Source organism: Geotrypetes seraphini, chromosome 2 (assembly GCF_902459505.1).
Source record: "Geotrypetes seraphini chromosome 2, aGeoSer1.1, whole genome shotgun sequence".
NCBI lineage: Eukaryota > Metazoa > Chordata > Amphibia > Gymnophiona > Dermophiidae > Geotrypetes > Geotrypetes seraphini.
This window is the reverse complement of record NC_047085.1, coordinates 49,683,142-49,706,123: the sequence shown is the minus strand read 5'-3', so window position 1 is coordinate 49,706,123 and position 22,982 is coordinate 49,683,142. Positions and strand designations below refer to the sequence as shown.

The 22,982-nt window shown below is 47.1% G+C and overlaps 1 protein-coding gene across 1 annotated transcript in view; it reads left to right on the top strand.

Moving 5' to 3' along the window:
* Nucleotides 1-16,934, top strand: part of UTP23 (UTP23 small subunit processome component) — a 43,265-nt gene extending 26,331 nt beyond the window's left edge. Inside the window, exons 2-3 of the mRNA XM_033934867.1 lie at nt 6,774-6,948; nt 15,876-16,934. Of these exons, the coding sequence (XP_033790758.1) occupies nt 6,774-6,948; nt 15,876-16,268 (568 nt within the window). The 3' untranslated portion in view covers nt 16,269-16,934. The remainder of the gene's footprint in view (nt 1-6,773; nt 6,949-15,875) is intronic.
* The last annotated feature ends 6,048 nt before the right edge of the window (nt 16,935-22,982 follow it).

Here is a 22,982-nt window from a genome sequence, read left to right as displayed (position 1 = left end):
AGAGTAAATACATACTTCTGATTTCTATCACAGATTATCCTTGTAGTAGACACTACAATTTCAAATTTGAAGCAATTTTGCATGAATAGCTGCATCACAATATTTCTTCAAATTTGACATCTTTGACACCTGAGACTGAAATTCATCAATTTTCAGGGTCAATTATTAAAAAAAAAAAAAAGTCTGTCTATATCTTCCTAAAAACAACACCGTTTGAAAAGAAAATTCTACTCTAAGCAGTGTGACATGCAATATTTGCATTTTGCACTTATGTGTGTTTCTAAGTGTTTTATGCTTGTCAAAGATTTCTAAAACTTCTACAGTATTGTTGTAATATGTGTTTTTCTGGTTGTGAGTGAGTTCAGTTGGTTGCTATAATATAACATTTGTGTACTATTCGAATTTTTCAGGTATTAAAAGTTTTACATTCAGAACTGATAGGCTTAAGTAGGCCTTGTTGAACCCATTATTTCCAATCATTTTAGCCATTTGTTTATTGCTTTGGTTCCGTTCACATTTAGTCAGGTATTTTTTTACATTTTTGAACATATTCCAAGCTACCTGATTCAGATTGTGTTCTTTGATTTTTAGTTTATAGATGTCAGACTTTTGAAGAGGATATAAAACTTTGCCTCCCTGTTTAATTGGGAAGGGTACTGGTGCATCAAAGTTCCATGTAAAAAAGGCTGCACTGAAAAAATTAGAGGATTTTACTGATCATGAGCAGAAACTATTGATCAGATGCTCAAAAGCAAAGCTAGATCAAGCGTCCCAAGTTTGCCTTTATCGTGACACTCTTTTCCTCGCTGAATACAGTCTTTACAGAAGAACTGCTGTAATCCCATTGGCAAAATAAACCAATTCAATTCCAATATATTCATCATTCTCTTAATCTGTGCAGTTATTTTCCACCACAATCACAACTGTAGAATTATGACCAAGTTTAAAACTCAATACAGAAAAAACCAAAATTACCGTATTTTTCGCTCCATAAGATGCATCCTAGATTTAGAGGAGGAAAACAAGAAAAAAAACCTTTCTGCCAGGCTTTGCACCCAACTCCACACTCCTTGCCAAGCTCTGCACCCTGTCCCCCCCTCTGGTGGTCTAGTAGTAGGCCGGGACAGGAAAGTTAGGGCTAGATCCATCTGTCTGCACATTTCCCTACCTACTGCAGCACCTGTTTAATTATATTTTACAGAAAAGTAGCCTATACTAAATCATCTCAGATTTTACCTTATTTTTTATGACCAAGGATCCTCTATGCCTAGTCCATCAATGATTAAATGTAATTTTTTGCCTCACTGCCACCTATGTTGTTCATCAAAGGATCCCAAGAAGAGATTGGAGCCTGTGGTCACAATTTCTGGCCAAAAGCACAACTCTACCTCTTTTGTATATTTGCCGGTATACTATTAAATTACCCCCCCCCCCCCCCAGTACTGTTAAATGACACCTTTGGATTCCAATGCCAGTACAGGTGGAGTGATCACTTACATCAGCTCTACAGGTTCTTCCCCCAACAGGATCAGTCCTGTTTCCATGTACAGTGACAATTCCAAAGGCAGTTTTCAGTCCATATGTCAGTCTTTCCCCTCTTACTTCCCCCCTTCCCCCACAGGCTCTGTGACTCAGGCTGTGGGGAATATGTGTCTCCCCCTTCATCTTCCTACATCTTCGTAGGGTCTCCCAGCAGCCTGCAGGTTCCTCAGGCTGTGGGGAGGATGTGTCTCCCCCTTCATCTTCAGAAGGTCTCCCAGCAAGTTGCACTGGACAGTGGGAGCAGGATATTTCCCAGCAAAACATCCAGCAATATCAGCAAACTGAATGGGATGGTGCTGTTGTGTAAAGAGTGCGGTGATGTGGCATCAGGATTCTACTATGGGGTTCATGCATGTGAGGGGTGCAATGGCTTTTTCCGGCGAAGCATTGAGCAAAACACAAAGTACTTTTAGATCATCCCCCCACCAGTTCTTTTAATCACCCTCCCACTCCAATACTTTTAAATCATCCCCCCATACCTGGTGGTCCAGTGTGTATCCCTCCCTCATTAGCAGCACACAGTTCAGGAGCACAGATATCAGGAGCAAGATTCTGCGCTCCCGCTTAGGCCTGTGCCGGTTTCTGAATGGCCAACATCAGTTCTCGCGGGACTGGCGACAGCACCCTGGACAAGAACCAAGGTGATGGCTTTCGTGGCGACTTACATTAAAAAAAATAAAAGTCTCCTGGTTTGCCCTTACTTGAGGTGCTGGAGGACCTGGGCTAGATTGTCAACTTCAAGAAGACCCATCTGATGATCATACAGTCGCTGGAATACCTGGGAGTTCTCTTTGGGTCAGCTGTGAGCCACGTCTATCTATTAGAAGCCCACAGGCAGAACCTGTGTGCCCAGATTTCTCTCCTTCTAGAGTGGCCAGCTCCATTGGTATGGGATTATCTTCAATTTCTGGGATACATGGTTGCCACACTGGATGTGGCTCCTTGGGCGAGGGCGCACAGGCATTCTCTTCTGCATGCTTTGCTCTCTCGCTGGGCTCTGCACAGGGATTCCTTGCAAGCCTATATACCTGGGACTTTGGAAGCCCGAGCAAGAATGAGCTGGTGGCTTCTTCTGCAGTCATGGGACTCCACTCTACTAACGACAACAGATCAAGTACGCAGCCTAGGATTAACCTTAGACGGACACCTATCCCTATCCACCCACATATCCCAAGTAGTCTCTACCTCCTTCTACTACCTCCGCCAACTGAGAAGGATCAAACCCTACAGTTCCACACCTGACCTAGCCCAACTCCTCTACGCATATGTCCTCTCCAGAATGGATTACTGCAACTCCCTATTTAATGGAATAACCAAAAAAGATCAAGCACCTCCAAAGGGTCCAAAATGCATCTATCCGCCTCCTACACAGCCTCAACTACCATGATCCCATCTCCCCAGCACTCCGCGCTGAACACTGGCTCCCAATTAGCCAACGCTGTGCATTCAAGGCCCTGGCAATAGCACACAAAAGAATCTATGCCACTACCCCCTCCTACATAAAATCCAAGCTACCCATCTACAACCCCACCCGCACCCTCCGCTCAGAAACGGAGATACGCCTATGCATTCCCCCCGGAAGGTCCTTCCTCTCAGAAACCGCCCGCAAACGCTCCTACAGCCACTTCATTCCCCAACTCTGGAACCAACTCCCCCCTCAACTCAGACTCCTCTTCAACTAAAGGTCACCCTCAGTCTACACCCAACCCCCTTAAACCCTACCTCTACCCTTCTTTCTCCATTCTAATCTTCTGCCTAAATTTCTGTATAGTCCACTCTCAGCCTATACTCAAATAACTTGTATCTAAACTAAACTACTTATATTTAAACTACTGTTCTTAATTTGCTGTATAGTCCCTATATCTAAACTGCTGCACAGTCTCGTATGTCCAAGTATTTAAATCTACTGTATAATCATTGTGAATGGTTATTTGTAAACCGTTCTGAGCTACTGGGAGGACGGGATAAAAATCTAAATAAATAAATTTTGCAGGGTCGTGCCACTACACATTGCCTTCTGGATCATGGTGATGTCAATGTCAGCCTTTGGGGCTGCAGAGCCCATTGCAATCATTCTACTGATCAGGGGAGTTGGACGCCCTCTCAGTGAAATTGGTCACTCAACCAGTTGGCGCTCGGAGCCATTCAGCTAGCTCTCATGAGATTGCAGAAAACTCTTGAGGGCCAATCAGTCAAGGTCTTCTTCATCAATGTGATGGCAGTAGCCTACGTCAATCACCATGGAGTGTCCAAGAGCACTCCTGGTTCAGGAAGCCCACCTTCTTGGTTTTTTTTAGGCGGAACATTTCCTCCTAGCACTGATGACCAGCGTATGTGGGGAGAGTAGACAATGTTCAGTGGACTTCTTCATCAGACAGATTCTGGATCCGGCAGAATGGGCCTTGTCCACAGCGGCATGCAGAGCACTAATGAAGCACTGGGGTCAGGCCCGCTTCAACGTCCTGGCCATGGTAAGAATCAAGACAGCGGTTCGCTTCTTCAGTCGCAGATCCAAGCCCAGAAGCGAGGGGCTCAACACTCTGGAGCAGCCATAGTCTCAAGAGATTCTCTTCTATGTCTTTCCTCCTTGGCCCAATGTTTGACAGGATCATTCGACGGATTGTGGTGTCTCCAGATTGTCCTTGCAGATCTGATGTGTCTGCACAGGAGTTGCAGTCTTTGGCTAAGCAGCTATCTGAACCTCCTCCCACTGAATCCAGTGTCCTTGGAGATTCTAGGTCCCTTTGCTTTTATGGCATGGCTGTTGAGTGCACAGCCTTAGAGCACTGAGGATATTTTGCTATGGTTGTTGCTACTCGAGTCTAAGAAGTCCATGTTTTTGGGCTTGCACTAAGGCGTGGAAGGCCTTCCAAAGTTGGTGCGCCCAGGACCAGATGAACCCTTATTCAGTTCCGATCTCACTGATTCTCGCCTGCCTTCTGGATAAAGGCTTCTCTGTGGCTTCTCTTCAGGACCAGGTGACTGGGCTCTCTCTTGTTTTAGATCCCAGAAGCGTCGGCCCTTGGTGTCTCTTCCTGCTGTTGCTAGATTTCTACAGGGGTATCTTCATCTCAAACCACCTGTTCAGCAACCTTTCTCTTTCAGGAATCTTTACCTGGTGCTGTCGAGCCTTTCCAGGGCACCTTTTGAACCCCTTCAAGATGCTTCCCTCTTGGACTTGACGCTCAAGTCAGTTTTTCTGGTTGTCATTCCTTCAGTGCAACATGTGTAGGAACTAAAAGCTGTGTCTTGCAGAGAACCATTCCTCTGTATTTCAGAGACTGAGGTTTTCCTTCAGACTGTTTCTTCCTTCCTTCCAAAGATGGTTTCAGCTTTCCATGTTAATCAGGAAGTGTGTTTGCCTGCCTTTCAGCCTACTGTTACTGGTTCCAGGACACATAATAGACTACTGAAAATACTAGATGTGCGCAGAATTCTGCGTTTATCTGGAGGTCACTAACGATTTTTGTCTCTGACAATTTGTTTGTGCTGACTCATTCAGCTAAGTGGGCCGATCCCGTTTCTAAGGCCACGGTTTCCAGATGGATCCATACAGCCATTTCATCAGCCTACTTTCTTTTCTGGGAAATAGTCTCCTGTTTTTGTCTAGGCACATTCTTCCACGAGTGTGGCTTCTTCGTGGGCTACAGCTTGAGCTGTCTCTTGTGAGATTTGCAGGGCAGCAACGTGGCCTTCTCTTCCCATGTTTGTCAAGTCTTAATGGCAGTGACTGTGGTGGCAAGATAGGACTTTGTATTTGGGTCCATGGTATTCAGGATCGGCGCAGCAAGCCTGCCCTAGCTATTCGGGGACTGCTTTTGTACATCCCATCTGTCTAGAACAGGGTTGTCAAAGTCTCTCCTCGAGGGCCGCAATCCAGACGGGTTTTCAGGATTTCCTCAATGAATATACATGAGATCTATTTGCTTGCACTGCTTTCATTGTATGCTAATAGATCTCGTGCATATTCATTGAGGAAATCCTGAAAACCCAACTAGATTGCGGCCCTCGAGGAGAGACCTTGACACTCCTGGTCTAGAATATCTCACCTATTGTACTAGAAAAAGAGATTATGAACTTACCCTGGTAAGCTCTTTTCCAGTAGAAAGGTGAGACATTCCTCCCCCCCTCCCCCCCATTTCTTATTGCGCCTTCCTACTGTTTTAGTCTGTTTATGCTTCTTCAAGATGATTCTTGGATGATCGTCAGCCTTTGGGGGCTGGGAAGAATTTGTATATATATTTCAGTTTTATTTGGGAGCAGTTTATGAACTCCATTTGAAGCCTGTGTTTGCGGATCTCATTTCTGTTAATTCTTGAGTAGAACAGTTGGTGCCTCTACATCACGTGTATTAGGTAGCTCTCAGTGCTTGGGTACTAACTGTAGGTGGAGCTAGAGAACCCAGTAAAGTACAACAGAGGCAAAATGAAAAATGTGGAGTGGATTCCTTCTACAGCACGTGGCTATGGGGATATAACCCCTCTATCTAGAATGTCTCACCTATCTACTGGAAAAGGGTAAGTACATAATCTCTTTTTTTATGCTGGTTATCCTAGAAATAAGCTAGAACATCAATACACCCACTGTAAAACTAAACAAGCCAGATTAATGCGGATCGATCCTATCCTGTCAATGCTAACAGAACCATATCCTTTTCATACACATAGAACACAGATACATCCTTGCCCAGAATGGAATAAGTAATCACAAACTAAAAATAACTATGTAGACAAAAGTTAAACTGAACTGCCAAGAAGCCAGACTCTGTATACCATGCAATACCACAAAAACAGTGACACATGTCCCCTAATACTGTGTAAAATATAATAATAGCAAATGTAAATTTTGAAAAAAAACTGACAAATAATCACTACTTTACAAATTAACAAATAAATGGAAAATAAGAGTGCTAGTCACTGTGCAACTGAAAAGACCTAGAGGAAGATTTAGGGCAAGTTGCTGTAGGGTTCCCACTTCCCAGTCAAGGACTATCACAGTGATAACTAGTCTACCTGAGCTGAAATAAAGGGAAAAAAATCCATGAAGGTGCAAATCAAACTTCATGGTGCCAGATCCCTGCCTGGATTCAGTTTTTGAGCTGGAAGCCCAAGGGAGCAAAAAAAACTTCTAGGTCAAAACTGTGGTATACAGAAAAATGTTTAATCTAGGATCTTTACCTTTCAGTAGCACTTGCATTTAAAGGTTAATATATTTTTTGTGCTTCCTTTCAGATGTGTTTTAAAGGAAATAGAATCACTGGGAAAGGAACTATATGGAGCCAAACTTATAGCACAGCGGTTTCAAGTTCGGAACTGTTCCCATTTGAAAAATCCAGTTGGTGGATCAGTATGCCTTTTATCCATGCTTGGAGAGAGTAATCCTCATCATTATTTTATTGCCACACAGGTACTATTTATAGAAGGCATTATATTTCATTAGTACCGTATACTGTAATATAAACCCATCCAAATATAAACTTTAGGGGGAAAATGGTATCTTAAATATAAACAGAAGGTTTATATTCTACCATTCCTCCCCTACCACCCACCTTCCCTGAACTGAGATTGTCTGTCTTTCGATTATGGACTAAAAAACCTTTTCTGCAAATAGAACCAGCTAGTGGTAGATTAAGGGACTCATTTTCAAAGCACTTAAATACCAAAGTACTATAGCCCTTGGGCATTTTCAATATGATGTCCAAATCTGAGTTTCTGTGTTTTTTGCAGAAGCAGAAAAAAAAAAACCCCAATAGTGATCATGACAATTTTCAAAACTGCAAAATGTCATGTCTTGGTTTTTTGAAAATAGATGCATCTGAAAAATGTCCATTTTTTTGAAAAATCCACATCCAAAAGAAAAACATGCAAAACAAGCCATGGGGATGTAGGAGGGGCTAGCATTCTTAGTAGGCTGACCACATCAACATCCCAGCAAAGCAGTGGAGTACTGCATTATAAAAGGTCTCCGGTACATAACTCACCATAACCCTCATATTGGTGGCCTTTGGAGGGCTCATCATACAAATACAAGTGTTATCTTATTTTGTTAAGTGCCATTTTGCAGAAAGGAAATTCTGTGTTTGACAGTTTCAGATCATTGATTGAACCATTTCCACATCATTCTCTTCTTGGTTGGGCTGAGAACTTTTCAACACCCCCTCGTATATAAGAAGAAACCTAGTCATACTTGGCAGTAAATATGTTATCTCACATGCACCAAATTTTGAACCCTTTGTAATCTGCCTACTGTCTTCTTGTGAAGCCCAATATCCAGCTGCATTCCTGTAGCCCAGTGGTCTCAAATTTGCAGCCCGGGGGCCACATGCGGCCCGCCAGGTACTATTGTGCTGCCCGCTCTTTGCAGTGTCCTCTGGCTTCCCTCCTGGCCTCCCACTCTTACCTTCAGATAATTACTGCAGCCTGCAGAGAGGATTGCCGGTGCAGTAGTGATCGTTGCAGGCTGCCGTCGTCCTCAGCAGCACGTTCCCTCTGCCGCGATCCTGCCCCTGACGTCAGAGGAGGGTCAGGATTGCGGCAGAGGGAACGTGCTGCGGAGGCCGATGGCAGCCTGCAAGGAACGCTACAGCACCAGTGATCGTCTCTGCAGGCTGCGGTAATTAGCTGAAACTAAGACCAGAAGACCAGGGGGAAGATGGAGGATGCTGCAAAGAGAGGGGAACATGCAGGCCTTTGGGGGGGGCGAGAAGTTCATAAACTATAAAGAGCTTTACCTCATGCAAAATTGTCATTTCTTTAATAAGATATTAACTATTTTTTCTGCGGCCCTCCAAGTACCTACAAATCCAAAATGTGGCCCTGCAAAGGGTTTGAGTTTGAGACCACTGTTGTAGCCCATATGGCTCAGGGACCACTCTGCATTACCAACCACTGCCTGATCCAAGTTTAACTAGCAAACACTGTCACCTGGGATTTCAGTGTAAAGCTTTCATATGGACAACTCTTATAGTATTACTTGCGAAGACAATCAGTTATCCCAGGACAAGCAGGCATGATATTCTCACATGTGGGTGACGTCATCTACGGAGCCCCGGCGCGGACAGCTTTTCAAGCAAACTTGATTGAAGTTTCAAGTTTGCACACTGCACCACGCATGTGCATGCCTTCTCGCCCACTAGAGGGCGCATCCCACCTCGTGGTCCTCAGTTCAAATTTTTCCGCGGAGCAAGAAAGCCCTGTGGATCTGAGCTCCAGTGTTTTTTGCCTTCTAGCTGCCGCGTTTAGTTTGTTTTCCCTTCGAATTAGTTCGCGGTGCTGTTTTTCTTTTCGGTTCCTTTCAAAAAAAAAAAAAAAAAGTCTTTCGTTTTTCTTCGGACTCCGGGGGCTCCCGGAATCCGTGGCCGCGGGACGTCGGTACGTTCCCGGCCTTCTTCCTTTTCTTCGTGGACGTCCCGTCCTGTTACGGGATTCAAAAAGTGCAGCCGGTGCGAAAGGTTGCTTTCCATCACCGACCCTCACCGGTGGTGCATTGTCTGTCTTGGGCCCGAACATCCGACAGACTCGTGTGATCGCTGTGCTACCTTCCAAAACAGGGCCCTCCGTCGCCGTAAGGCAAGAATGGCCGAATTGTTCGCCGTCGACGCACCTAAGGCCTCGACGTCGGCCTCGGCTTCGGCCCCGGCCTTGACCTCGGCCTCGGCGTCCTTGGGGGCCTCGGCCTCGCCTCGGCCCTCTTCCTCGAAGGCGTCGTCAGTGAAGCAAGCTTCGGGTAAGTCCTCTGTTCCATCCCCTTCAGCAAAGAAGCCATCCTCGAGTCAGGCCAAGGCGGGTGGGTCGACCCCGGCCCCGCATCGGACCTCGACTCCGCACACCCCGAGGGAATACTCGAGACCGAGGTCGCCCTCCAGGGAGTGTGCCCCGGACTCGGAACTCCCCACCTTCGTGGGGATTCCGGCCTTCCAGGATCTCCTCCGAGCTCTGATCTCATCGGAGCTGTCGGGAGCCCTGGAAGTGTTGCAGCGTGCTGCGGTTCCGGCGGCCTCGACCTCGGCCGGGGCGCCTTCGGTCTCGGAGGCCCCGGCCTCGGCTCCCTCGGGAGCCCCGACCTCGGCGACCTCGGTCTCGGGTACGGTGACCCCGTTCACCTCGGCCTCGGCCCCGCCCCGGACCTCGACCTCGGGGGAACCCCCTGAGCGGAGTGTAAGGCCCAAGGAAAAGTTGCGCAGAGTTCGCCGTCTTTCCTCCTCTTCCTCCGGGTCTTCCAGACACGCCTTGCCCTCGACGCGACCTCGGACGGGGCGTCGATCGAGGAAGTCTAAGCGACCCCGAGGCTCGCCTCGGCGCGACCGCTCCTCGTCGTTCGGGGGCGAGGCGCTGCAGGTGTCGGAGTTGCGCCTCGACAACCCGAGGCTCCTCCGCTCACCTCATGGGAAATCTTCCCGGGCCGCCTCGCCGAGGAAACGGGAGAGTGTCCCACGAACCCCTGGGTCCTCACCCAAGGGCTCTGCGAGGAGGATAACTTCCCCTTCCCCCTCGAGGGCCCTCGAGAGGGGATCCTGGGATTCGGGATCGGTTAGGGATCCTCATTATTCCCATGAGGCCTCCCCCCTCTCCTCGGTGGGGCGGTCGAGAACCCCGTCTCCCCAGGCTAGGCCGTCCTCATTTTCATCCTTCGTTCAGGACATGGCCCAAGCCCTGGGGATTGACCTGATGGTAGGCTCTCGGTATTCCAAAGAATTTTTGGAGGAACAGGACCTCCCCACTCTTCCTAGGGAGGTGCCTAGACTCCCTCTCAACAGTGTCCTTCTGCAAACCTGGCTGAATAACTTGTCAAACCCTCTTACAGTCACGTCCGTGCCTTCAAAAATGGAATCGAAGTATAGGACGATTCCCCCTAAAGGGTTCGATAAGGCGCAGCTCTCACACCAGTCTCTTCTGGTGGAGTCTGCTCTTAAAAAATCACAGCCCTCACGGGTTTCTGCGGCGGTTCCACCAGGCAGGGAGGGGCGGACCCTGGACAAGTTTGGCCGCCGCCTCTATTCAAATTCCCTGATGGCCACCAGGGTTCTAAATTACGCCTTCACCTTTTCCTCCTATTTGCGTGGTATGGTGAAGGACCTTCCTCAATATCGAAACTCGTTACCGGACTCCCAAAGAGCAGGATTCGATAAGTTTATGTCCAACCTGTCTCAATTGCGGTTGTACCTATTCCACGCAGTGTACGACGCCTTTGAGCTGGTTTCGAGGGTGTCGGCCCTCGCGGTGGCCATGCGCCGCTTGGCCTGGCTTCGCACCCTCGACATGGACCCAAACCTGCAGGAACGCCTGGCAGACTTGCCTTGTGTGGGGTCCGAGTTATTCGACGAGTCATTGGATGCGGCGACCAAACGCTTGTCGGAACAGGAGCGCTCTCTAGCATCCCTGGTCCGCCCCAAACCTAGACCCCCGCCGCAGAAACCCTTTCGGCCTCCGCCGCGCCGATACCCTCAGAAGTCGACCCCGGCTTTCTCGAGACCGCCTCCGAGATGTCCGTCTCAGCGAGGCAGAGGGGGACAAACCCAAGCCCAGGCGCAGGGCCCTTCTAAGCCCGCGCCTTCCTTTTGACGGGCTGAGCGGACGGGGCGGGTTCCCCTCCGCACTTTCACAGGAACCCCTTCCTATCGGGGGCCGTCTTCGGTCCTTCCGGGAGGCATGGACCGGGATTACCTCAGACGCTTGGGTGCTCCGGATCGTCTCCGAGGGCTACTCGCTCAACTTTGTGTCCTCGCCGCCGGACAGTCCCCCAAGTTTAGTCCCCTGCAACCGTTCGCAGCTACCGACCCTTATAACCGAAGCCAAAGCCCTCTTGAAGCTTCGGGCGGTCGAGCCGGTCCCCAAGGACCAGTGGGGTACGGGGTTTTACTCCCGCTACTTTTTGGTCCCAAAAAAGACCGGGGACCTGCGCCCCATACTGGACCTCAGGAAGCTCAACAAATTCCTGGCCCGGGAGAAGTTTCGAATGCTATCTCTCCCGGTTTTGTACCCCCTCTTGGGGGAAGGGGACTGGATGTGCTCCCTCGACCTGAAGGAAGCATACACCCATGTTCCGGTGCACCCCGCCTGTCGAAGATTCTTACGATTCCAGGTGGGGGACCTCCACCTCCAGTACAGGGTACTGCCCTTCGGCCTGGCCGCGTCCCCACGAGTATTCACGAAGTGCATGGTGGTGGTTGCAGCAGCCCTCAGGTCACGTGGACTCCATGTGTTCCCTTACCTGGACGATTGGCTCATCAAAGCCCCGACCAGGGAGGGGGTTATCTCAGCGACCCGACAGTCTATTGCCTTCCTGCAAACTCTCGGGTTCGAGATAAACTTTCCAAAGTCTCAGTTGAGGCCGTCGCAGTCTCTTCAATTCATAGGTGCGGTGCTGGACACGGTGCGCCTACGCTCCTACCTGCCGACCCAGCGGTTGGAAACCTTGGTACGGATGAGCCGCCAGGTCTCCCAACTATCGAGGGTGTCGGCCAAGCGCATGATGATGCTGCTGGGCCATATGGCCTCGACGGTACATGTCACGCCGTTTGCGAGGCTACATCTGAGGATCCCTCAGTGGACCCTCGCGTCCCAGTGGCGTCAGGAGTGCGACCCGGTGTCTCGCCTCATTTCGGTAACTCCGCCCTTGCGGAAATCGCTGCGTTGGTGGACAGACTCTTCAAATCTGTCCATGGGGCTATTGTTTCGCACTCCGCCTTTTCGCAAGGTCCTGACCACGGACTCCTCGGAGTACGCGTGGGGAGCCCATCTCGACGGTCTTCGCACGCAGGGCCTGTGGTCGACAGAAGACCGTCAGTGTCATATCAACGTGCTAGAGCTGCGAGCCATCTTCCTAGCACTTCGAGCCTTCGTTCACATATTGCAGGACCAGGTGGTCCTCGTCCGCACGGACAATCAGGTGGCAATGTATTATGTGAACAAGCAGGGAGGAACGGGGTCATGGCCCCTCTGCTCCGAAGCTCTTCGCCTCTGGGAGTGGGCGGCCTCCCGGAACATCTTCCTCCGGGCGGTCTACATCCAAGGAGAACGGAATTGCCTGGCGGACAAACTGAGTCGACTTCTGCAACCGCACGAGTGGACTCTACACTCAGCAGTTCTACGCGAGGTTTTCGCTCGCTGGGGAACGCCACAGGTGGATCTGTTTGCCTCTCCGGAGACACACAAACTACCACTATATTGTTCTCGGATGTACTCGCAGGACCGTCTGGAAGCGGATGCCTTCCTACTCGACTGGGAAGGGAGGTTCCTGTATGCATTCCCTCCGTTCCCTCTGATCATGCGAACGTTGGTACACCTAAAATCGTCCACGGCCACGATGATTCTCATAGCACCTCGGTGGCCGCGTCAGCACTGGTTCTCCCTGCTGCTCCAGCTCAGTGCCAGGGAGCCTCTTCCCCTGCCTGTCTCTCCTTCTCTGCTGTCTCAGAGTCAAGGATCCATGTTACATCCCAATCTGCAGTCATTGCACCTGACAGCCTGGTTTCTTGTTCCCTGACTCCTCCGGACCTGTCTCAATCGGTGAAGGAGGTGTTGGAAGCCTCCCGCAAGATCTCGACGAGGCTTTGCTATGCGCAGAAATGGACCAGGTTTTCCACCTGGTGCTCGTCTTTTCACCTGGATCCGGTATCAGTTCCGGTATCCTCGGTTTTAGAATATTTGTTTCATTTGTCGCGCTCCGGCTTGAAAACCACTTCGGTGCGGGTTCATCTCAGTGCGATTTCTGCTTTCCACCAACCTCTGGAGGGACGCCCTCTGTCACTCCATCCCTTGGTGACACGCTTCATGAAAGGGTTACTCAGGGTTTGTCCCCCTCTTAAGCCTCCGTCTGTCGTGTGGAATTTGAATGTGGTTCTGGCTCAACTGATGAAACCCCCGTTTGAGCCACTCAACAAGTCCCTCTTGAAATTTCTGACTTGGAAGGCGGTGTTTCTAATTGCCCTCACCTCCGCCAGGCGGATTGGGGAGTTGCAAGCCTTGGTTGCGGACCCTCCTTTCACTGTCTTTCATCACGACAAGGTGGTTCTCCGCACCCATCCTAAGTTTTTACCTAAAGTTGTTTCTGACTTCCACCTCAATCAGTCCATTGTCCTTCCTGTGTTCTTCCCGAAGCCCCACTCCCATCCTGGCGAGACGGCGCTTCACACGCTTGACTGTAAGAGGGCGTTGGCATATTATCTTCAACGCACCAGGTCTCATCGGAAGGTTCCTCAATTGTTTTTGTCCTTCGATCCCAATCGATTAGGGCATCCAGTTTCCAAGCGCACTCTGTCTAACTGGTTGGCCGCTTGCATTTCCTTTTGCTACGCTCAGGCTGGCCTTCCTCCCCCGGGTCGAGTCACGGGGCACAAGGTCCGAGCGATGGCAGCTTCGATAGCTTTCCTCCGATCCACTCCAATGGAGGACATATGTAAGGCTGCCACTTGGTCTTCGGTTCATACATTCACCTCTCATTACTGCCTGGACACTTTATCCAGGAGTGACGGCCGGTTTGGCCAGTCAGTTTTGCAAAATCTGTTTTCCTAAATTGCCATCCTCCCACCTGCCCTTTTTTGGTTAGCTTGGAGGTCACCCACATGTGAGAATATCATGCCTGCTTGTCCTGGGATAAAGCACAGTTACTTACCGTAACAGGTGTTATCCAGGGACAGCAGGCATATATTCTCACAACCCGCCCGCCTCCCCGGGGATGGCTTCCTTGCTAGTTATGGAACTGAGGACCACGAGGTGGGTTGCGCCCTCTAGTGGGCGAGAAGGCATGCACATGCGTGGTGCAGTGTGCAAACTTGAAACTTCAATCAAGTTTGCTTGAAAAGCTGTCCGCGCCGGGGCTCCGTAGATGACGTCACCCACATGTGAGAATATATGCCTGCTGTCCCTGGATAACACCTGTTACGGTAAGTAACTGTGCTTTTTCTGAGTGTTTGTTTATGATCAATCCAGTTTTTCAGCTCTTCAAGCTTAAAAAATATTTGCACTACTAATCATCACTTCCTAAAAACAAAATACTTGTGTTCCATATATAAATCGATGTGTGTTTTTTTTTGTTGGTTGATTAAGTCTTATCAGTATGATTTTCTCATTAAAACCATTCAGCTGGATAAGCAAGATTGCTAGCTGATCACCCTCCTCCAATCAAACTTTTCCTAAACTAAATCATCATCCATTCTTACTCCACATTAAGCCTAGAGGATGTTACCAAATTTAACTTACATATCTATTTCCATTCTTTAGAAAAAAAAGTTTAAATATTAAATTACCACCTTCCCTTCCTACTACTAATTGATCAATTATATGCCACTGGGTATGTTCTACCTCATGATTCTTATCTAACCACTGCTGGATCATTTAATTTAGAAAAAGTTTATGAAAGAATAGAGATGAATATATGTTAAATATGGTAACACCGTATGAGCTTAATGCGGAGTTAGAGTGGATGATGTTGATTTAGTTTAAGAAGAGAATGATTGGAGGAGAGTGATCAGCTGGCATGAGGTGTAAAAGGTAAATCAAGTGACCTCAATGTCTTCTTGGTCTGGGGAAGAACAGGAATCAGATGGTATCAATGGTATGTTAATAAGAAGGTAGGTTTATTGCTTGGGAGTTAAGTTAAGTTAGCATGTTCATCATTTCAATAAATAATATAATGCATTTATATTTTAAGGGGATGTCCTCGAAGAAGCATTTATGCAAAACATGTTGGATTACATATCCCTTAACCAAATGGATAACTAGATTTTTAAGCTATCAAATGATAAAAGTAATGCAATTTATATTTGAGATATCGGAAAGGGACCTGTTAAGATTTGACATACAAACCTTAGGGCCATGAAAGTTTTTTGAGCCCTAAGTGGTGGTGCTGAGGTCCTACAGAATTGGTTATTTTAAACATTTAATTAAGCTGATGTATATGTGAGGAGGTGAACATTAATAGTGGATGCCTGTCTTTGATTCATTAATATATAAAAATGTGCCAGCTTGGGCATTCCATTTCAAATCTTGAGCAGAGCTGCCAAACATATGTGCCCAATGGTCCCAGTCATTAACTTTGAGAATGAAATCTTCATAGACTGTCAAACATCCCATTTGTGCCTCCCTGTAGTTTATCTTGCCTAATGAGATATCCTACCTCCATGCACTGCAATCTGCTATGCGCTGGTAGTTAACTCTGCTTGAATGCTTCTTCATTATGACATGGGAATTCTTTTCTGGTAATACGCTGGAGCTGACATCTTTGGTTTTCTTATTGTAGTGTAATTCGTACATTAACTTTTTAAATGAAATGAATTTGTATCTTTTTACAATCAATTTCCATTTTTAACCAGTTCTAATGTTTTGTGTTTGCAGGATCAGGCATTGGCAGGGAAGGTCAAAAAGAAAGCTGGAGTCCCCTTGTTGTTTATCATTCAGAACACTATGGTGCTGGACAAACCTTCTCCCAGATCTGTTGCTTCGGCTCAGACTGTGCAGGAAGGTCAGCTTGTGCCTGTACATCACAGAACTAGTATTGAACATCTGAAAGAAGAGCATGGCTTGACAAAAGATGAGCGAAGGGGGAAAAAGCGAAAACGACCCAGCGGTCCCAATCCCCTCAGCTGTTTAAAGAAAAAGAAAAAACAGGAAATGCCACCACCATCAGCCGCTGAAAAGAAGCGGAAGCGGAAAAGGAAGCGCTGTAGATCTGGAAATACAGGAGCAACAACTCCAGAGTTAGAGATAAAGAGTATGAACATGTCGTAGGTCTCTCTGGTGAGAACCATTACAGCCTACATCTACTTCTGTGCCCAGTTGGGTTTTCAGGATACCAACGCTAAAGGGATATGAGATTAGTTTGCATGTATTAGGTCTCTTCCAGTATATGTGACTTGATCCATCTATAATAATAATGTGGGTATCTTGAAAGTTTGATAGTCTGTGAATCACCACGATATATTTGAGGATCCTTTTTCAAAGAGCTTTTGAAAAATTTTGACCTGGAATTCTGTCTTATAGAAGGACATTTTAGACACGTAGTAAGACAGAAGGGCTAAAAGTAACTCCTCAGATTTTGTGTGCAGAAAGACTAAAGTTGGAAACATTCAGGGCTCTTTTTACAAAGGTGCATTAGGACTTTAACGAATGGAATAGCGTGCGCTAATTTGCCGCATGCGCTAGCCACTACTGCGCGCTAATCCGGTGCATGCATTAAAAACGCTAGCGCACCTTCGTAAAAGGAGCCCTCAGTGTTGGGTTTCAAATTGAACATTTTGTGCTAGAAAGAATGGGTTTAAATACATTTTATTTTTAATTTTCTTTTTTAATTATTGTCGTTATATAGTAAGGGAAGAAAACTATAAAAAGAAGCGTTTGTATGTTAAATGATTAAAACTAAAAAAATTGGAATTAGTAATAAACCCTTTTAAAACATTCAGTGGTTGGTAATAATTAACACAGCCGTGTCCTTTTTTTTTTTTTTTTTTTTTTGTTTTGCCTTCAGAATGAGATAAGTGATTCCCTCTGTTGTAGTTCCTTCCTATTTCTCCTACTGTAAACCGCGTCGAGCTCTACGAACGTGGAGATGATGCGGTATACAAACCTAAGGATTAGATTAGATTAGATTTGGTGAAAACTGCCTCTGTTCATCATTCCTACCATTCTGAATGTGAACGACAAGGGGCAGTACTGCTTTGCATGAAAACTATGGTAAGGCTTGTCACAGAGCCAGAGAGGAATCGCAAAATCTACATTTAGAATTGTTACCAAGCTAGCGTGCCAAATAGCCATTATGGATCCTAGAGTGCTAGCTGCTCCTGGCCATTTCTAACAGAAAAGTCCATAAGCCATTGTTAAGATGGACTTAGGAAATCCACTGCTTAGTCCTAGGATCTTGCCAGGTACTTGTGACCGGGGTTGGCCACTGTTAGAGAGAGAGAGGATACTGGGCTTGAGGGCAACTATGTTCGTACTTTCTATTTTCTATCTTTTTAACCAGGTCTTAATGTACAACAGGACATTACCTCTTATCCCACCATGACTTTCTAATTTCCTCAGAAAAGTCTCTTATGAAATGCCTTTTCAAAATCCAGATACACAATATCAACTAGCTCACCTTTATCCATATGCTTATTCACCTATTTGAAGAAATGTTAGTGAGGCAAGATTTCCCTTGATTAAATCTATGCTTACATTTATGATCTTTAATTTTGTTCTTTATAATAGTGCCTGGCAAAATAGTAGAAATTGACATCATACTCACCAGTCTATATTTTCTCATATCACCTCTGGAACCCTTTTATAAAAATTGGTAGTTTGTTGGTCACCCTCTTTATCCCAGGACAAGCAGGCAGCCTATTCTCACATATGGGTGACGTCATCGACGGAGCCCAGATGCGGACGCCTCACAAGCAGACTTGCTTGAAGAAACTAGAAGTTTCGAGTCGGCCACACCGCGCATGCGTGAGTGCCTTCCTGCCCAGTGTAGGGCGCGTCTCCTCAGTTCTCCGCGGAGCTGAGAAGTCCATTTTTGACTCTCTGCGTTTAACTTCGTTACTTCGTGCCTTCTCTGAACCGCGGTTTGTATTTTTTTCCTCACGAATCGCTGTTCTTATTTTATTTCTTTTATTTCTAGTTGCCCAAGGGCTTCGATCTTGTGGCGGCTATTTTTCCTTCTATGTCCCGGCCTGTCATGGGCTTCAAGAAATGTAGCAAGTGTCAGCGTGCGATTTCTCTCACGGACCCACACCATCGGTGCCTCAAGTGCCTTGGGCCGAAATATCAACCGAAATCGTACCTGCGCTGTGCTACACTTCAACCTCGAACCTTCAACTTTCGTATTTTGGTGGATAAGCTCTTCGGGATGGATTCTTCCTCTGATCCCTCGACTTCGAAGGCGACTTCGACTTCAACCGAGGCTCCTCCTGCTTAGACTGCTTCCACCTCGAGCCTCATCAGACCTTCCTTGTTTGCAGCGGCTCTCTCTTCAACATCTGCTGTATCTTCCCCTGTTTCCTCAGGTCAGATAGCTCATCAGACAGTTCCAGCGATGGTGATTAAAGTGCCTAAGACTTCCAAGTCAAAGCACAATCACACTGCCTCGGTGGTCCGGATCCATCTTTGCCGACTTCTTTCCAGACCATGTTGGAGAAGCAATTCATTCAGTTCCTTACTAATATGGGGCCGAAGCATCTTCCTCTCATCCAGCCTGGGCATTTAGCAGACTCCCGTGAGGTCGAGCTGCTTCCTTTGCCTCAGTCTGAGCTTGCACACTCTTTGCAGCGAACAGAGTCTCTGCGAGTGTCTGGTCTGGCATCCAAGCATGTAAAGCAAGGAGCAGAATCTTTGCAAGTGCCTCGGCAGGAATCCTCACACTCTATACAAAGAGCAGAGTCTTTGGGAGTGCATCGAGGTTCCTCCACCAAGCCTCCGGAGCTTCGATCTACAGCCTCCAGTCCTATCCATTCTTTGATAGCATCGGCTGCTTCCGTCTCTGAGGCGAAGTCTCCTCGATCTTAGAGATCTGCTTCCAGGCATAATTCTCATCAACGATCGAGGCATACTTCCAGGCATGGTTCTTCTTCTAAAGAATGACCTTCTTCAACTAAGCCTGAATCTATTCCTACTTCGACACCGAGGTCTCCAATGCCGAACCTCGAGGATGCAGCGGTTTCGATTGCCTCGTCCAAGTCTCCATATTCTTTTGATGCCTTTTTTCATGCTGAAGCTTCATCTTCGACCCAGGCTGCTTCTACATCCTCGAGTCCTTCTCGAGGCAAAGCATTGGCAGATCAGCTATCTTTCTCATCTTTTCTTCATCAGATGGCTGTGGACTTGGATCTTCAATTAGATACTGGCTTCAAATACTCTAAGGAGTATCTCAAAGTCATGCATCTTCCTCAACCTCTGGCAGAGTCACTTAAGCTTCCTCTTCATAAGCTTTTGAATCAGACTTTTGGTCGATGCCTGGAGACACCTTATACCATACCAGCTATTCTAGGAAAATTGGACTCTAGGTATAAAACTGTGCTTCGCAAAAGGTTTGACAACTCACAGTTATCTCATCAATCCCTGCTTGTCGAGTCCTCCTTGAAGAGGTCCCATCCTTCCAAGGTTTATGCCACCGTTCCTCCTGGAAGGGAAGGGAAAACTATAGACAAATTCGGACATCGCATCTATCAAAATGCCATGATGTCTTCTAAAGTCCTCAATTATAATTTTCATTTTATCACTTATTTTGAGTTCCTCATTTCTCTATTACCAAGTTCTTGACTTATTTGATACTCAAAAGCACTTTGAATTTCAAGAAGTCCTTGCTTCTTTATCTCAACTCCGATTGCATCTTCTCCAGTCATCTTATGATGCCTTCGAGTTGTCTGCCTGAGCAGCTGCTTGCTCTGTAGCTATGCGTCGCCTTTCCTGGCTTCATACCATTGACATGGACCCTAATCTTCAAGACCGCTTAGCTAATATTCCTTGTGAAGGCAATGACCTCTTTGATGAATCTATCGAGGCAGCCACCAAGAAATTGTCTGACCATGAAAAATCCTTTGCTTCTATTGTCAGACCTAAGCCAAAGCCAGTTCCTGCTAAACCTACACGCCCTGCTCCTATCAGCGGCGTTTTGCTCCGAGGACGGCTCCTTATACTCGCCCTCCTCCTTAAGAAACAGCAACCTCAGAAGCAACAAAAACCTCAACCTTCTGCTGCACCTAAGGCTACTCAGCCGTTTTGACTGTTTAAAACAGAGCATAACCTTCACCGTTCTGACTCTGCCTTCTATTCTCCCTATAGGAGGTCATCTCCATCTTTTTTACCATCGATGGATGACAATTACATCTGACCTCTGGGTACTTACCATCATCAGGGAAGAATACTCTCTTCATTTCACTCAGGTTCCTCCAAATCTTCCAGTCCATCCCAGACTGCCCTTCTTCTTCAGGAAGCTGAAGCTCTGATTCGTCTCCATGCTATCGAGTCAGTTCCTTTGGAACAACAGAACAAGGGGTTTTACTCCCGTTACTTCCTTGTCCTGAAGAAGACGGGCGATCTGCGACCCATTCTGGATCTCAGGGCCCTCAATCTATTTTTGGTCAGTGAAAAATTTTGCACGTTGTCCCTGGCATCCCTTTATCCCCTTCTTGAGCAGAACGACTGGTTACGCTCTCTGGATCTCAAGGAGGCCTATACTCATTCTCATTCATCCGGCCTCTCGTTAATACCTCAGATTTCAGGTGTGGAATCTGCATTTCCAATACAGAGTGCTGCCCTTCGGCCTGGCTTCATCTCCCAGGGTGTTCACCAAATGCTTTATAGTGGTAGCAGCAGCTCTGAGGAACTATGGTCTTCAGGTATTTCCCTACCTCCGACGACTGGCTCATCAAAGATTGAACATCTCAGGGGGTTATTGTAGCGACCCAATGGACTATCTGGTTCCTACAAAGTTTGGGATTCGAAATCAATTTTCCCAAATCCCACCATCAGCCCTCTCAGAATCTACAATTCATAGGAGCTGTTCTGGATACTGTTCAACTCAGAGTATTCCTTCCACAACAACGTCTGGAAGCTCTACTTCAACTCTGTCATCCAGTGTCTTCCCGATCTTCCATCTCAGCGAGACACACGATGGTACTCCTAGGTCACATGGCCTCCACAGTACACGCGATTCCTTTTGCCAGACTTCACCTCTGAATTCCTCAGTGGACACTGGCATCTGAATGGACGCAGGTTTGCGACCCGCTTTCTCGACTCATAACAGTCACTCCTTCTTTGAAGCAGTCTCTCTGTTGGTGGATGCTCTCTTCCAATCTCTCCGGAGGCTTGCTTGAAGCCCATCAGAAGGTCCTCACGACAGATTCTTTGACCTACGCTTGGGGAGCTCATCTCGATGGTCTCCGTACTCAAGGCCCTTGGACCAGTGTACGGATTGTCGGTGTCATATCAATCCAGATACACAAATCTCGGAGTGATCCTCAAGGCTCTCCACGCCTTTCAACATCTTCTTCAGGACCAGGTAGTCCTCATTCGGACGGACAACCAAGTCGCCATGTATTATGTCAACAAACAGGGAGGGACAGGATCTGCCTCCCTTTGTCAAGAAGCTCTGAAAGTTTGGAACTGGGCAATCCGTCACAACACCTTCCTCAAAGCTGTTTACAAATTGCTTAGCGGACAACTTGAGTCGTCTTCTGCAACCTCACAAATGGATACTCCATTCCTTGCCTCTTCATCACATTTTTTCACAGTGGGGAACGCCTCAGATAGACCTCTTTGCAGCTCCCCACAACTACAAACTGCCTCGGTTCTGCTCCAGGATATACTCTCCTCATCGCCTCGAGGCAGATGCTTTTCTTCTGGAACGAATCTCTTCCTGTATGCATTCCCTCTCATTCTCAAGACTCTGGTCAAGTTGAAGAACGATCATGCCACCATGATTCTAATTGCTCCTCGGTGGCCGAGACAAACTTGGTATTCCCTTCTACTTCAACTCAGCAGCATGGAGCCATACCTTCTACCAGTTTTTCCTTCTCTGCTTACACAAAGTCAAGGATCTCTTCTTCATCCCAACCTGCAGTCTCTAAACCTGACAGCTTGATACCTCTCAACATAACACTTCTTCAGTTTTCTCAATCTGTAAGAGACATTTTAGAAGCTTCTAGGAAGCCTACCACTAGGCAGTGCTATCACCAAAAATGGACTAGATTTTCTACATGGTGTTTTTCTCATGATAAGGAGCCTCAGCATTCCTCCTTATCTTCGATTTTAGATTACCTTTTGCACTTATCCAATTCTGGTCTCAAGTCTACATCGATCCGAGTCCATCTCAGTGCAATTGCGGCTTTCCATCAGCCCATTGAAGGGAAACCCCTCTCTGCTCATCTGGTGGTTTCTAGATTCATGAAAGGACTTTTCAATGTCAACCCTCCTCTCAAACCGCCTCCTGTGGTTTGGGACCTCAATGTTGTTCTTGCTCAACTGATGAAGCCTCCATTTGAACCAATTGACTTGGAAAGTGGTGTTTCTCATTGCCTTCACTTCTGCTCGAAGAGTCAGTGAGCTTCAAGCTTTAGTTGCTGATCCACCTTTTACTGTCTTCCATCATAACAAGGTGGTCCTCTGTACTCATCCTAAATTCATCCCTAAAGTGGTCTCGGAATTTCATCTCAACCAATCCATTGTACTTTCAGTGTTTTTTCCAAAGCCTCATTCTCACCCTGGAGAATCAGCTTTTCATACTCTGGACTGTAAATGTGCTTTGGCCTTCTATTTGGAACGCACCAAAACACACAGAACTGCTCCTCAACTTTTTGTCTTCTTCGATCCAAACAAGTTGGGACATCCTATTTCTAAGCGTACCATCTCCAACTGGATGGCTGCTTGTATCTCATTCTGCTATGCCCAGGCTGGATTAACCCCTACACATTAGAGTCACAGCCCATAAAGTCAGGGCAATGGCAGCTTCAGTAGCTTTCCTCAGATCTA